The sequence below is a fragment of the Lepisma saccharinum genome, chromosome 27, assembly GCF_977018435.1.
Source record: "Lepisma saccharinum chromosome 27, izLepSacc3.1, whole genome shotgun sequence".
NCBI classification, from domain to species: Eukaryota; Metazoa; Arthropoda; class Insecta; order Zygentoma; family Lepismatidae; genus Lepisma; species Lepisma saccharinum.
This window is the reverse complement of record NC_139255.1, coordinates 53,528,923-53,546,081: the sequence shown is the minus strand read 5'-3', so window position 1 is coordinate 53,546,081 and position 17,159 is coordinate 53,528,923. Positions and strand designations below refer to the sequence as shown.

At 36.8% G+C, this 17,159-nt stretch overlaps 1 protein-coding gene across 2 annotated transcripts in view; it reads right to left on the bottom strand.

Annotated features, from left to right (window-relative positions):
- The window catches only part of spd-2 (centrosome assembly protein spindle defective 2), a 126,937-nt gene that overhangs the window by 75,869 nt on the left and 33,909 nt on the right, over window positions 1-17,159 (bottom strand). For both annotated transcript variants that reach the window (XM_083113022.1, XM_083113021.1), the window contains exons 2-5: window positions 14,849-15,054; window positions 10,836-11,026; window positions 4,901-5,038; window positions 2,971-3,138 (exon numbers count right to left, since the gene is read on the bottom strand). In XM_083113022.1, the coding sequence (XP_082969148.1) occupies window positions 2,971-3,138; window positions 4,901-5,038; window positions 10,836-11,026; window positions 14,849-14,970 (619 nt within the window). In that variant the 5' untranslated portion in view covers window positions 14,971-15,054. The remainder of the gene's footprint in view (window positions 1-2,970; window positions 3,139-4,900; window positions 5,039-10,835; window positions 11,027-14,848; window positions 15,055-17,159) is intronic.

The window sequence follows — 17,159 nt, the reverse complement described above, 5'->3', positions numbered from 1 at the left end:
TTCTTAATAAAACATTCACCTTTCAAAATTATGCAATTACCCTTCCCCTCTTGCTGTTGCAAATTTATACAAATTGTCAACTGAAAATTTAATAACAAGACTACATTACGTTGCAACAAATTATGCTGACCTACTCAAAGGAATTATTTCTCTTGTAGTTTATAGCTGTTACAAGCACATAAACACAATTTTTGTTGTAATGTTTCGGGAGAACACACGCTCCCTTCATCAGACATTTATATTAAGTTTTATTAATGTCGCAGTTACAACAATGACATAAATGTAACAAAATAAAAAGAAGCAGATATGCAATTAATTTCATCAATAACATTAGATCGTTGAAACTTAACAACATAACTCTGAAACTAGCAATTAGTTTTTTTATTATTATTGCTAATGAAGATGTTATCAAACTTTAATTATGGATCCCTAATATCATCAGCCGGCCCCTGTGGCGGAGTGATTAGCACATCACGCTACAACACCAGGGGTCCCGGGATGGAATCCTGGCCTGGGCATGGATGTTTGTGAGTGTTCATTCATCAATTTCATCATATCATCACTTATCCCCATCTTCACAAATTAGCCAAAAGTGGCACAAGAGGCGAAGTAAAATAAAGCAAATCAATCAATCCAAATATCATCAGGTAGTTCGAAATCATCATCCCTTCTACAAAGATTCTTGATCTTTTCGGTAGGATTCAATTTTAATAGTGTACAACAGACTTGAGATTTCATTACAAATCTGATCGCAGGCATGTAGCAGTTTGATCCCCACCACCAGCTAAAATAAATTTGTTCACCTGAAGACCAGAGACTAGGTGCCTTGCTTTATTTTACTTCGCTTCTTGTGCCACTTTTGGCTAATTTAAGAAGATGGGATGAGTGATGACATGATGAAATTGATCAATGGACCCTCACAAACATCCATGCCCAGTCCAGGATTCAACTCGGGACCACTGGCATCATAGCACGATGTGTTAACCACTCTGCCACGGGGGCTGGCAAGGTGCCCTCTCAAAACACTGTTAGAATAAGTATAGTTTAAAGACTAGACAATGGAAAATGGCCAAGTAACATTGCATACCAGGGCTCCTCTTCTCCCGTCTGCCAGTGTTGCCATATGAAGGCAAATTTCCCTTTTTGCAGCGAAAATTGGACCGAATTTTAAGACAAAAAGGGAAGAGGTAAACTGGATAAAAGTGTTTTAAAAATTATGGAATTTGAAGACACCAGGCTCAATATTAATACAGATTCGGTTTCGTATTTACATTTTTTCCGGTCACTTGTTATTTCTACTCCTTTGAATATAAGCCTATTATGACTACATATTTGCATTTCTATTTTGCGTTATTTTACTTCGCTCTTCTACTTAATAGCAACGATAAGGATGAATAATGAACTTATGAAATGAGTGATTTAACAAATTTAAGGTTCACACACACACAAGCAGAGGTCAACAGAAAAAATAATACAACCATTGCTGCTACTATACCGCGTTTGTTACAACCTGTCCCGGTTCCCGCGCTAGTTGCTCCCTGACTTTTCTCGGTGCTCGGGAAAGTCAAAGCCAGGCAGCCAATTAAAATACGCAACGTCGCAACAGCGTCTACGTAAGCGCCTCTCTTCTGGCTTCCATTCGCTCCTCGCTGCCCAGCAGACGATTTTTTCCTCGTTTCTCATTGGCACCGAAATTGTCGAGCGCTCCCTAGCGCGGGAAAGGGGACAGGTTGTAACAAACGTGGTATAATTATTATCATACCTCTTGTTATTGTTATTATTATTATTACACAATTTCTTTAGATGAAGGGAAAAATTGGGTGAGAAAGGGAAATTTTATCCCTTGGAAAGGGAAATTTGGCCCTCAGATTGTGGCAACACTGCCATCTGCAGGTGAGCACATTTCTCTTTGCCAGCGATGGGGATTGGACCTATGATTGACCTGCAATTTACTACAAATCTGGTATGCTAACCAACTACACCACGTTGCCATAGTTAAAACATTTGTAAATTTCAGGTCAATTATAGGTTCAAAACGAAGAAGAAATTTGTTCACCTGAAGACAAAAGAGGTATTCTGTCAAAAACACAGTGTTAGAATTACGGATGGCCAAATCTGGATAAAATCTTATCCAGATATCTGCTAATTTTCTATTTGAATGGCTTATTGCAGAAAGGGACCTGAGTCACTTTTGCACAATTCTGAGAAAAACAATGAAAAATCGTATAATATTAATAGTGTAAGAAAGAAATGTGCCGTTGTTGGCTCAAATATTCAACATAATGAATAGTTAATTTTGGCACCCTCAATGCACCCCCCTGCAGTATGCTGCTAGACACAGTGGAGATGAAAAAATTAACTCCGATATCTCAAAAATGTGACTCAGGTCCCTTTCTGCAATAAGCCATTCATTTGGATTTCAAATATCCAGATATTGGATATTCTGATATCTGGATTATCCAGATATCTGAATTATCTAGATATCCAGACAGTTTTATTGTTTATCCATTTTACGGGCTCTTCACACATTATTTTATTAGTCATGTTTGTATTTCTACTGTATGTTCTTCATACAATCTATCCATTTATCCATTTCAAAATTTCTCCACACGTTTTTTAAATGTTTAGAATATAATATTCTCAATTTGGTGTACCGATCCTTAATTTCGTAATTATTTCCTTAATTTCAGAAAATTCTAACTTACTGAACTTGAAAAAGTAAAAAGCCATCTGCATGCACCTGAATACTCGGACATCAAGAATAACCATACTAGTTGATACCCGGATATTGGGATATCCATATTATTCATTGCATCTGAAATGGATATTGGATAATTTGAAATCCATTATCCAGATCTTGTGGCCATCCTTAGAATAAACAAACATAAAAGCACCAGACAGTAGATAATGTCCAATTAGCACGGATGACATTCACAGAAGTATAAAATCATTTTCACTAATAATGCATACCTGTAGGAACTTCTATAGGAATTTCCTCAATCACTTGGCTACAGTCGCTCATTATAGCCGATGCAGCAGAACAAGAACTAATATTGTGCTGCATGTTCATCTGTTGCTCCCTCACTTTCAACAATTCCTGAATGGCAGCATCTCTTTTAGCACAAACTTCTGCTAGTTCTGAAATACAAAGTTGCACTTAAACAAACACCGGTACTACTTTACTATACCGGAGACACCTATCAATGATTTATTTCGCAATTTTTTACATTGACAACGTACTATTCTGCATTGCAGAACATTTCTTTAGGTGAAATAATGGAATTCTAACGAAAATAATGTTTATTTCTTACATACGATAGCCCACAAACCATCATGGGGACGAGGTATGCCTATTAGGGTAGGTTAGGCCTGTTAGGTTAGGTTCCATTAGCACTCCTTTCGTTCAATTTAGCATATACGGACAACACCGGCAACAACTTCACGATGCATCCTCGACACATCATGTTGTAGCAGCAGCAAGAGCGCGTATTGTGCTCTCATGCAGAAAGCAAATGGCGGCAGCAGCAATAGCGCGTCGGAAATAGATTTTCGTAGAAAACCACATGCATTCGCATTAAAATGGATCAAAAGTACATTCCTGAACATCAACAACGCTACAGAAAATTATTTGCGTGAGTACTTTCTCCTGTAAATTTGAAGAAATCCGTCTCCGGTATAGTAAAGTGTTACCCAAGCACCTATACATGAGTTCTAGAAACATGTAATAACAGGGTGGTCACTCTAGGACATCGTTTCTCAACCTATGGGGCGCGATCCACTGCTGGGTTCTGAGGGGGCATTCGGCGGGTCACCAAGTTGGTTTCGAATATTTATTTAGCGTGTTTTAAAAACCTATTACATTTAAATTAAGTAAGATATATTGCTTTAACAATTTAAATTCAACCCACGAACCATGTGAACTACAGTGTTTCTTACGAATATCACCACTTTTCTACATAATGGGTGGTCACAATTAAATTTCTCCTACACTTTTGAACCATCAGATTGCAAGGTACCTTTTTACAGAAGCAATGGAGGCCGTGGGGAAGCGCATGCTGATTAAAAAAAAAAATACTTCAAATTTTCACCACCAGGTGGAGAAGCAGCACCGAAATAACAACCAGAAGCGGGACATGCAAAACTTTATTTTTAGTTTATGTCAGTATTAGGGCTGAGCAGATACCACTATTTGCTGATACCGATACCCTGACCGATTCCAACCGATACAGATATTTGTATAATTCCAGTTTAAAATAACAAAGGCTAGTTACTGACTCATAAAACTCATCACATCAAATTCTATTAATGACATTATATAACTCCAAAATTATTCTCATGTCACTTTATAGCACTTTAAAATGTCTTGTGACTTTTTATGTGAACTTCTTTCTACCCCCAGATGATACAAATAAAGAAAATGAAGTTTTTGAAATGTTGCAGCATTTTGTAGGTTTGGTGCATATTACTCACAATTCCAGAATATAAAAGACGTTAAAAATTAACGATAAAAACTGTACTTACATATGTGACATTTCGATGTGGTACTATGCTAAGTGCCTAGTTTTTTCATACGAACCTGAAGAAGGGGATAGTTAATCTCCGAAACGTAGTTCTAAAGATAGAAAAATAGGAACAACATACTCGCATACGTAAGTACAGTTTTTAACGTTAATTTTTTTAACATCCCTTTAAAAAGTATTACAGTTACATCGAAAAATCTTTGGTGTTCTGCTTCATTTCATTATCCATTATTCAAACAATTAGACTGTGAAAAGACTAATCGGCAAATAAAAATTCAACCGATACATCAGCATTGGCTCAGTGCTAGTTTCAACCCACCACATGCACCTCTACCAATTATGCAGTCTTAACCCTATGCAAACTAAGACCTCATACATACCTTGATTCTTATACATGCTTCCTAGTGAAGCATCCATTGATAGCAAACGGCTTGTGCCTTCCCTCATGCTAAAGTCACGTTGAAGCTGATCGAAGCGTAAAATCTCACTACTGTCAAGCTGATCTGCGCAGCCCAAGTCTGAAAATAAAATGGGCATTTAATGAGCATAGCATGCATTATTGCTATTAAGACTATTAAGAGACCAGACGCTAATATTGAACTTGTTACTTCATTAACATTTGTAAATATTATGGCACAAACAGCAGCTAACTCAATGCATAGTTCATATACAAATATACTATCTTTACTGTGACTCTGGCCTCCCCGATGGTGCAGTGGTAGCGTCATCGCCTTGTAATCAAGGGGTACCAGGTTCAATACCCGGTGGAGGCACATAGTGGTTCGGATTCCACTTTAAACTGTAGATCCAGTCCCGATTGACGTTTCTGTGCATAAAGTGGACTTAAAACAACAAATCAACCAATCAATTAAAAGGGACTCTGCATTCAAGAATGTTGCATAAATAATTTTACAGTTTTGCATCTAAAATTTTCATATTTACATGTTGCTGTTTTTTTCATTGATTAATTTTGAAGCTCTACTGTCATCATCTCCATCCTAGATGTCATAACCTGTTAATAAAGGCAGTGGTACTTCGAAATCAATTTGACAATCAACAAAAACAGCAACATGGAAGTAATGAGACTTTACTAAGTAATAAAGCGCAGCTTTTGGCATGTACTCTGCTGTCTAGCTTTCACCACATCATGTGGCTTCCTCAGGAGATGGACAAGACTAGTCGAGGTTTAAAACATGGGGAAGGAGAGTTCAAAAAGGTTAAAAAGATAAAAGACAATGCAGTGCCCTGTCACTCCTTCTTACTAACTGACAGTCAGTTGCCATCTGGAGATCAACTGCAACTGCCATGCCAAACCATTAATTTTAAAGTTGTTGACATGGATTCATTTTGTTGAGAGAGATGCAAGAAGAAAGGCACCCGAATGCAAACCTTACTTCCATGTAGAACACCCTGGACTGCATTTTGCAGACTAACTAGGCTCTGGCGCCTGGACAATCGTTTGTAGAACTTGTGTTGTGCCATCCATAAGCGTGAAGCAAAATAAATAAATTATTTTTGTTGAGTAAGGAAATGGATTTAATATAATGCTTATGTTTAAATGCAACTTGCATCTTGTAATAGCTTATTTCAAAGAAATACCGTCGCATGTATAATGCACCCTGGTTTTTGATATGGAAAAGTGACAAACAATTATACTGCATCTCGTATATAATGCGCAGTATAATTCAGGTGCACAAAATGGCTTTCTTAGTTGTAAGAGGTGCATGCATGAATTATGCCAGAACGGACTGCTTTTGTTGATGTAGCAGAACATTACATTTGACAGTGAAAAATTGAGGGGCATGGCCTTTAGACTATTATATGCAGTTTTGCTCATTTCCTCTTTACTTTTTCTAAAAAAACTTCAAAATATATATAATTTTTCCATGACTAACGTAACATTTACAGGAGGCACATTCAGGACCTTCAAATTAGCAGTTAGCAGAAAACATTTCTTCCATTAAAGCATTTACATACTCCAAATATGTCACATTATTTGGCAAGTAATACATTTTAATTATTATTTTCTTTTTCCTTATCTTTTTGTTCATCCAAAGTACCATAAAAATCAGAATGTTCCTTCATTTCAACCGCATTGCACATCAGTGTCGCCATCTTGAATGGAATACTGTTGCCATATTTAGAAACTACAGAATTTAAGCTTTACAACGATATATAACATGATAGGGTTTTGTAAACAAAAAAAAATCAATGCAGGTGTCACAAAATCATGGAATGACCATGTACAGTTTAATGTTGGCTGTCCAAATTATTCCGTGCATAATACGCACCACAGTTTTTGGGGACAAAATTTGTGGAAAAAAGTGTGCATTATACATGAGTAAATACGGTAATAGTGCAAGGAGCATAAACTGTATTTTCATACTTGTAATAGTGTCATTGAAAGATTCAGTAGAACACTCAGGACTTGGGAGTTTAAATCATGTATCAGGCGAAAAGTCTGCTTATCATTCATATTATATGAATTAGAATTTCAGTGCAATGGAACATTGCAAAAATATAAATGCACAGGCTGTTCTTTAAAGCATAAATTCCTTTCATATTATTGCACTGTTTTTCCCCTTAGTAACATGCAACACAAAGAGACTGTAAGCTCATAGCGTATATGTTGTCTCAAAAATTCCCAAACCTCATTGCGATTTTTTCATCATCTTTCTGCCTCTCTAGGGAATTTGAGGCAATGAGAACGAAAGATGAAACTGATAAAGGGACATGCTCAGGCCAGGAACCTGAAATCTTCAGTGGTGAGAGGACAAGGTAGCCATTTTTATATTTGGAGTAAAATTTTCAAATGGGATAAAAGTTTAAGCAAACCAACCTTGAGGTTGAGCACTTAGGAACAGGAAATGTGGTATAATTAGGGACCTTGATCTTTCATTTTTTTTATGGTGTTATCTTTCGTAATATTCATAGTTTTATTTTAGCACATTTTTCTGCCAAATACTAAAATTATACCTTCATCATGCTTTTGTATTTTAAATTGTACACCTGTTTGTAACAGTTTCATACATTGAAACCTATTTTTGAGGAAGTTATTTTCCAATATTTCTTGGGCAATAAATACCGATGTTACGACTCCCATGTAGTGGTAGGTATGCACTCAATATTTTGTGAGAACCCAGCCACTTTGCTTTAAAAGGCAAAGCATTTTTCGATAGAAGATGAAAAAAATGTGGAAAACGTTCATTTACACACGGTTTCATGTAGCTGCTCGAATTATTCCATGTACAATATGCATTATAGTTTTCTCTTGTACAAAATGTTGGATAAACATGCAATAATATGGTACCCTTTGTTACTTAAAGCCTAAAACACAAGTATATTGAATTTTCATGGTATTTTTTGTTAAAGCACAAATATGCTAAAATTTGCGAAAAAGGCCACAATTTGCATGTTGTACAAAAGTCACATTATTTTGCAATTTTGAATGGGTGAAAAATAAGTTCAGAACAGTCACTGCACAATGATAAATACTATTCTGCAGCAATTAACATATTTTGGTGTTATAGCATTTGCAAAAAGTCAATTTCCATAGGTATATATAATTCATTAACATGGTGGTCATGTATGTACTTACAGTGGATTGCTTTTTAAGTCCACTTTATGCAGTAATAGGCTAATCGGGACTGGACCTACAGTCTAAAGCGGAATCTGAACCAAGATGGATTGATTTAAATTTGGAATGGGACGATATGAAATTTTGTCCGGTACCGATAAAGTACCAATACAAAATTTTCTGATACCGATATTCTACTGATCCGATATAAAATTCCAAATGTTCCTTGAAGATCTGAATGGTTCATTGACCTCCTTAATAAATACATGTGTTTCGAGGTGATTGCAGTGCAAAAGAAGTTGCATATTTTGACATTTACTTTTTTAAAGAGCATGGCATGGGGATTATTCATAAAAATTATAACAAAATGGTATACTTTTGCACTAAATTATAAGATATTTATTAGGGATGGGACCGATTAATCGGTACTCTATCGGTATCGGCCTATATAGGCATATCGGTGTATCGGTTTTTCAGTAAAATTACTGATTATTTTACCGATCCGATATATCGATAAATATCTGATAATTTAGTGCAAAATTTTGCCATTTTGTTATAATTTTCATGGATAATCTCCATGCCCTACTTTCTAAAAAAGTAAATGTTTAAATATGCAACTTCTCTTTCACTGCAGTCACCTCGAAATACACACTATTTATAGATATATCGGATCAGTAAAATAATTGGTAATTTTACCGATAAACCAATATGACTAAATCGGCCAATAACGATAGAATCATAATTTAAATTGAAATTTAAATCAGATGATTTTTTTTAAAAATAACTGATTTAAATCACTTGAAATAAATAATTTATATAATAATGTACATGAGGATTTTGTACCTAGGTAGATATCAGAATTACTTTTTGTGAAAGTACATTACTCTCGTAATCATTTAATGGTGTTTATTAGGCTGAAAGAAAGGAAACAAAATATACGAGGTGTGACAAAAAAAACGGATTGATTGCATACGTGAAAAACAAAAAGGCGTTGGCTACAACAGTTTTAGTGACGTCGTGCGACACCCCTATTCTATCTGTGCTGCAAGTTTTGACTCACCCGGTCTTGCCAGTTGGGAGTATTGCGTCATTGAGTGAACACCTGCAACAGTGTTCTGCCGAAAAAATGTCTAGTGTGTAAAGTGAACAAAGAATCAACATCAAATTCCGTGTGAAACTTAAGAAATCGGCAACAGAAACATTCCAAAACGTTAAGCATGGCTTTTGGAGATGATACTTTGTCTAGGACACGCGTGTTTGAATGGCATGAACGAGTTTCGGAGGGAAGGGACAGTGTGGATGTCAATGAACATACAGGGTGCCCACGAACTGCGATTATGGAACAAAACACTGCAAGAGTTCTTGAAGTGATATGAGTGACCAAAGATTGAGTGTTCGTGCAGTGGCTGAGTTAGTGAACTTGGATAGGCAAGCTGTTCGACGCATTTTAACAGAGGAATTAAACATGAGGAAGATATGTGCGAAGGTTGTACCAAAAGTTCTGTCAGATGACCAAAAACTGTGTCGTGAAGACTTGAGTGAGGACATGTTACAACGCCTTAGAAATGAGCCAAGTTTGTTGGAATCCGTTGTTACTTGGACATGGACTTTTATCTATGACCCTGAAAGTAAGTTTCACAAGGAATTTGATGTTGATTCTTTGTTCACTTTCACACTAGACAGACTAGGGGTGTCACATGACGTCACCAAAACTGTTGTTGCCAACTCCTTTGTTTTTCACTTATGCAATCAATCCGGTTTTCTTTGTTTCACACCTCGTATATACTGGTGGTGTGAAGCTCATACGAAAGGAAATTAAACACACTTACATCTCTCTTAATTTAAAATGAAATAATATTTATAAGCAGCAAAAATATCAAACATTTTGTGTGGAAAAATATACAGAATACTAATCATGTTAAACAATAAATACTGTCATTATCATTAAACTGTAAATAAACATGGCAGCTGATATTTTTCAAACTATCAATAAAAAAATTGCCAAAATTCAGCTACAAATACTATAAAAATATTAAAGTTACAATTACAGAGTACACCCAGAATGTTTTAATTTCACTGGAAGAAAAGTTACTGAGATTATTATAATTTCATTAACACACTCAACAAACACTTCCATGGTGGGTTAATATATACAGTATCAGAAACAGAAAATTGTATATTTACATATAATTTTTATTTGATTGAATCAAACTGTTCAAATATTTTACAGGGCCATTTACTAGAAAAGGCCTATCTATAAAACATATATCTACATGTATGGTGACAAAAACCATACAAGCAATTTTAAACGAGTTTTATTTAAAAAAAATAAAAATCTGATTTAAAAAAATATCATAATTTTTCCACCCAGATCTGGACCACTATGTACCTCAACCAGGTATCAAACACAAGACCCCTTGATTACAAGGTGATTACATTACAACTATCCCAGTGAAGTAACAGCAATATTAATAAGTAACACATTTATCGGTTTTTAGAATCTGTACTTCAAATACATTCAAAATGTTCAACATGCGAGTTTTTGAAACATTGTGAATCAAAATTCAAGTAAGTTAAATTATATACTTTTGTGATACATGCAAATAACAATGAAATATAATTTTATAAACAAAATCTTTGCCCAAAATTCAGCAAAACTTTCATCTCTTATTAGCAATAAATATGTATCTAGCCATAAGGTATTTAGTAACTTTTCATAAGCTTCTTAAATACTTTACCTTCCATCTCGTTCACATTCAAAATCTGTAACGAAGCATCCGACGCTGAAGCATCCTCCAGCGGAGTGAAGCTATTCTCGTTCAGCTGTTCACGAAGTAACTGCAGTTCATCCATACATTTTGAAAGGTGATCAAGACCAGAAATTTCTGTTGGAATGTTTTCAATCACTGCTTTCTCTGTATCGGAAAGCCTAGAAAGATCATTGTACACAAAAATTAAACACAACACGGTTGAAAGCATGGACATTAAAACCAATTGCCAATTAGTATGTACCAATTGTGACAAACCAGCTACAAAATGTTTATACATGGTAAGTCAAAATGATTAACCCGATTTCACACATTTACTCTGTGAAATATAATAAACAAATGTTATTGTGAGACATGTAAGAAAGGTAAACTGTCAAAGTTTTTTTTTTCAAACAAATCACAAGTGTTCTATGTGAGTACCTCGCGTAACATGGCACACATCAAGCCGATAGTCTATCTCCTGCCAAACCTTGTGTAGCATCTTGCGGTCAATATCAGCAATGGCTGCTGCGATGAGGGCACACAGGTCATCCAATGTTGTTGGAAGTGGTGGTACGTAAACATAATCCTTGACAATACCCCACATAAGAAATTGCATGGGGTCAAGTCGGGGGAACGAGGTGGCCAATGAAGGAGAGGTCGATCCTCCGGAGATGCACGGCCTATCCAACGTTGTTCCAATGCCCCATTGAGAATGTCCCGAACGCTGCCATGGTAATGTGCAGGGGCATCATCCAATTGGAGAATGAAATCTGCGCTATCCTCTGCAAGCTGTGGAAGGAGCCATAGTTGCAGCATATCAAGGAAAACAAGTCCTGTCACAGTACGTTCATGGAAGAAAAAGGGCCCATAAATCTTTTCATGGGAAATGACACAAAAGGCATTCACTTTCGGAGAATCGCGTTCGTGTTCCACAAATTCATGGGGGTTAGCAGTTCCCCAAATCCTTACGTTGTGTATATTCACTTTCCCTGAAAGGTGAAAAGTTGCTTCATCACTGTAAATTAACCTCTCAGAGAACCCATCCGTTTCCATTAATGCGAAGAAATCAGCACAGTAGGATGCGCGCAAAGCATAATCAGTGTCTTTTAAGGCTTGAACTAGTTGCAAGCGGTAGGGTTTCATTTGTAAATGTTTCCGCAGAACCCGCCAGACAGTTTTCTGTGGAAGTTGAAGTTCTCTCGCTGCCGGTAGGTGGACTTCTGTGGACTCTGCAGGAAACATGTGCGCACTCATTACATTGTCTCTTCCGCAGTCGATTTTCGTTTACAGATGCAGCCCGAATCTCTGAAATGTTCATACCACTTACGAATGGCCTTCCCCGTAGGTGGTTCTCTCCGATATTTGGTACGGAAATGCCGTTGCACACTAAGCACAGACTTGTTCACATGATAATCAAGCACACAGAAAGATCTCTGTTCTCCAGTCAACGCCATTTTCCTGCTCGCTGCTGACTCCTAGTGGTAGAAAGTGGAAACACTGCGTGGAAACTAAACTTTGAAAGTTAACCTTTCGAAGCGCATGTCTCACAATAACATATGTTTGTTAGATTTCACAGAATAAATTTCTGTAATCGGGTCCATCATTTTGACTTACCCTGTATAGCACACCAGCAACTAGCTTTGTGTGGAATTCAGGCACACAGGTGTACGGAGAGTGTTGCTTTTTGGGTGTCAATGAAATAGTATCTATTTCTATTTTGGTTCCTTTTATATTACTTTTCAACTTCTTGGGTTAATCACAACAAAGATTGATTGATTAGACTCATTTTTAGGGATGGGCCAATATGAAATTTTGGCCGATACCGATATTCTACCGATCCGATATAAAATTAGAAATGGTCCTTGAAGAACCTGAAAGGTTTACAGACCTCCTTAATAAATGTGTGTTTCAAGGTGACTGCAGTGCAAAAGAAGTTGCATATTTAGACATTTACTTTTTTAGAAAGTAGGGCATGACGATTATCCATAAAAATAACAACAAAATGGCAGAATTTTGCACTAAATTATCAGATATTTATCAATATATCGGATCGGTAATTTTACCACTACACCAATATGCCTATATCGGCCAATACTGATAGAGTACCAATTAATTGGTTCCATCCCTACTCATTTTACTTCTCTTTTCTGCCACTCTTGGCAAATCGCGAAGATGAGGATATTATTAGGGAGCAGATTTTTGCCTATTTTATTTGTTGTAGTAAAACATAGGTTACAACATTTTAAGTTCATCTTGTGGTGGTTTTATAGTGCCTATTTTGCTTAATCATGGCTAAAAATATCTATTCTGCAATTGTTGTTAACTTCAGCTTACCTTTGGGTGCCCTACATTGAAAAAGGCAAGTCTCTGTTCATGTTGAAATGACTGAAATCTAGTTTTCACCAGATTTGAGGGTCGCAAGGGATGTCAGATCATTGGAAATTTCAAATGTCTCTTGATCAGGGTAAGCAAAGTAGAAAACTGGTTGGTGACTCACACTTGGACAAAACGATGCCACACCACCCCTTCTTTTCTTTTTCACCAGAAAGCTTGTATAGTGTGACCATAGGCAAAAGAACCTGTGCAGAACTGGGCATTATACTCGCACGTGAAGAGGGAGGGGGTAGAGTGGGGCAGTCTTCCTTATAGTCCGAGTTGAATGGACAAAGGGTGGAGGGGAAGATGCACTAATATTGCTTTTGGCCAAAGGTAATTTTGTTTGTGGTCGCTCCATAGAAGTCAACAAGTACACTGAAGGTTCCGCATGTGACTCTTGAGCTGCGCAAGGGTGTTTCTCTGTCAGTGTCCTATCAACAATTCCATTTATTGGTCCTCCATACTCATCGTCACGATTAGATAAAATGGCGGAAAAGGAAAATAAAGGTTCACAAAAGAGTGAGTTTTTAAAGACCAAGCTTTTAGCCAATTTTATTTCAATTTTGATGTTGGGGTGCCTTTTCAGTGCCCATTTTCATCACTTAGTTTTTTGATGCCTACAAATCCGCACCCTACTGATTATATGATGAAACACCCATTTCCAGGCTGGGATTCGAACCTGGGACCTCTGGTGTCGAAGCACACTGTGCTAACTCTTCAATGGACGTCGACAATCACAACAGAGGATGAACTGACAAACACATAAAATTGATTTTAAAACGTAGAGTGAACTGTGTGTCTGTAATTAGAGGTGTCTAATGAATGTCACATGAGTTACAATGTCCAAAATACTCTGTATCTCCTAGTCTTCATATGTATGTGGTGTGTGTGTCAAGGAAGCGTTCTTGGTCCTCTGTTATTTGTATTATATCTGGATGATCTCACAGACCTCTTTAATTCTCCCATCTCAAGCACAATTCTAATGTTTGCCGATGATTGCAAGAATATGAGAGAAATAAAACAGCCATCAGACATGCAACTTCTCCAAAATGACATTAACAGATTCTCTGAATGGTGTAAGCGATGGAAACTGTCCACAAACCCTTCTAAATACTCTTACATAACAATTTCATTGAAGCACAACACCGAGATCTATGTATCCTCATAGATTCAAAACTAAATTTCGATAATCACATATCAACCATAAAAAAAGGCAATGTGTATGCTAGGCCTACTTTACAGATTCACCAAAATCAATAACCCGAAAGCACTTTCCATTTACTTCAAGACATTTTCTCCCCCATTCTAGAATATTGTTCACCAATCTGGAACATCGCTGCCCATTCTCATATCTCCAAGATCGACAATGTTCTCAGCTTTTTCCTCTCAATCGTTCGATATAGAGTGCCTGCCCTGAGACACCTGCCTAAGAGAGATCTGCTTGTACATCTGCATATTAATACTCCAGAAACTCGTAGATACATTGCAGATGAAATTGCTATATAAGATCATGCCTTCTGCTGTACTGGAAATTTCAATAAATAAATTGAAGGAACACATAATTACAAAAGTTACAAGATAATGCAGAAAAAAGATAATTTAAGGATAAAGGTATACAGGCATACCTGTTTGGCCTCTCAGCTGTAGATGCTGCTTGGGGAAGAGGAGTATCCATTACAGTATCTTCCAGGAACTTTCTGCAACTAGCATACCCTGTAATGGCACTCTCATCATGCTTGTTGGCCATAGTGGGTGCTTTCACCTAATTATTTCTTCATGGAGGTCATGCGCTTATTTCTTCATACATCTAATGCAGTTTCAATTAGTGAACCTAAATTAAAAATCAATAATTATAGACTGTAAATATATATATATATATACAGGGTGGAGCATTTTCGACTACACAGTTTGAGGTTGGCAACACTGCAAAACAAATGGATTGGCCTATACATCAACGTATATTTTGTGTGGAGCAGTTCGTGTTGACGAAGTCAATTGTAGCGGTGCAGCATGCATTCCGCAGGGAGTATGGTGATTAGGGAACGGAACTTTATGTGCTAAAAAAAGTCAGAAATATTTATTTTTTATGTGTCATAAATGTTGAAAATATGTGATAAAAACAGGAAAATATGTGACAAAAATAAAAACATTTGGTAACAAAAACAAACTAACATGCATTTTAAACACCTGAAATTAGTTTCTAAATGATTACCTCTTAGCGAGCTATTTTTTGGAAGAGTTGCAGTGGATCACCATAGTTTTTTCCAAATTCTCCATTGTAAATCTGTGACGATTATCTCTACAAAGCATCTTATATTGTGAGAAAGATCGCTCCACGTCACAAGAAACAATTCTTGCATATTTGAAGCACGAAATGTCACTAACGCTGAAGTTTTCCAAAGCTTCCTCTTCCTCTACTTCACTTTCCAAAACACGTGCAATTTGGCACAAAGTTTGAAAACCTTGGTTTTTCCCAAAAAATTCTGTACATTTAGACATTTAGATCCAGTGAGTTCTTGCAGTTTCGTTTCTACTATACGGACTTCACCAATGGAAGCTGCCAAAGTGTTCGCAGACGATTCAAGCTTTCATATGGAATTAGAGAGAATGGACAGGTTTGTTGAGATGTATGCCAATTCGACTTTTAAGGAGGGCTCCATCAACAGTTCTTGCAGAATTCTTCTTTGTCGAGATCATTTACAACAGATACGATTTTTTCAAAGTTCTGGGCATAACACCTGCATCCAACCAAGTGCCCCATCGCGTAACTACAGGTGTAGAGGGGAGGGGAACCTCAGGATATTTTTGTTTAAAAATGTCCATTCTTCTAGGCGACTTGATAAAAACTTTCTTCTCATTTGAAACCAGTTTATCGACATTGGGATAAAGAGCTCTTATCATTTCACATATTCTATGCAACGCATGAGCCACACATTTAACATGCACCATTTTGGGGTAGCTAACGGCAAGGCCTATTGCATGTAAGCTGCAGCATCTGTCAAGAGAAGAACATTGTCAAATGTTATGCCTTCCGGCCACAATAGCTGCATTGCTTCATTAAAAAGCCTTGCTATCGTTACGTGTAGCCAGCCCCAGCTACTTACAGCTATTTTCTCCCAATAGGATCGTAGGCGAGGTGCCAGAAGTCTGCCAGCGAGGGTGTTCAAAGACTAAACAAACCTAGCACTCTCGATATGAAAGAGGTGCGGAGAATAAACATTTTTCCTTCGAGGATTTCGAGGTAGATGAAGTCAATGAGCGATTTTATGTATTTAAAATGAAAATTCGCAAAATATGTATTTACATACGGAAAACTGGAAAATATGTGTTTTTATGTAAAATAAAAATTGCTGTGTTGACATATAAGGCTATGATCAGAATTTTGGCAAAAATGAGGGTCTCTATCTTATCGCAGAAAAAACATTTATTTACCTAAAGTTCCTTTCCCTAATGGTGATCGACAAAGATGTGGACGAGTTCCTGACAGGAAAACAATCAATGAATGGTGGAAACAATGGCGAGAAGTTGGAAGTGTTCAAAATAAACCACATGAGAGAAAAAGAACAGTCAGAACATCAGAGAACATTGAATGTGTGCGCATTACTGTGGTTCGCAGTCCTCGGCGTTCGTCATTTGAAAGATGTTATTTTCAAGAAATAATTGTGTGCACATTGTTCATGTATACATTTTATGTAATCCAAAGGTGCAATGTTTGTTCTAGAAATGAAAAATAAAAGTAAATGTAATCAGCAAATCATCTGTCTTCATTATAAAATAGGTAGTCGAAAATGCTCCACCCTGTATATTGATTGAGTTGGTGTTGTAAGTCCACTTTATGCACAGGGAGGCTAATCGGGACTGGACCTAGTTTAGAAGTGTTGTCCAAACCACTATGTGCCTCCACCGGGAATTGAACCCGGGACCCCTTCATTACAA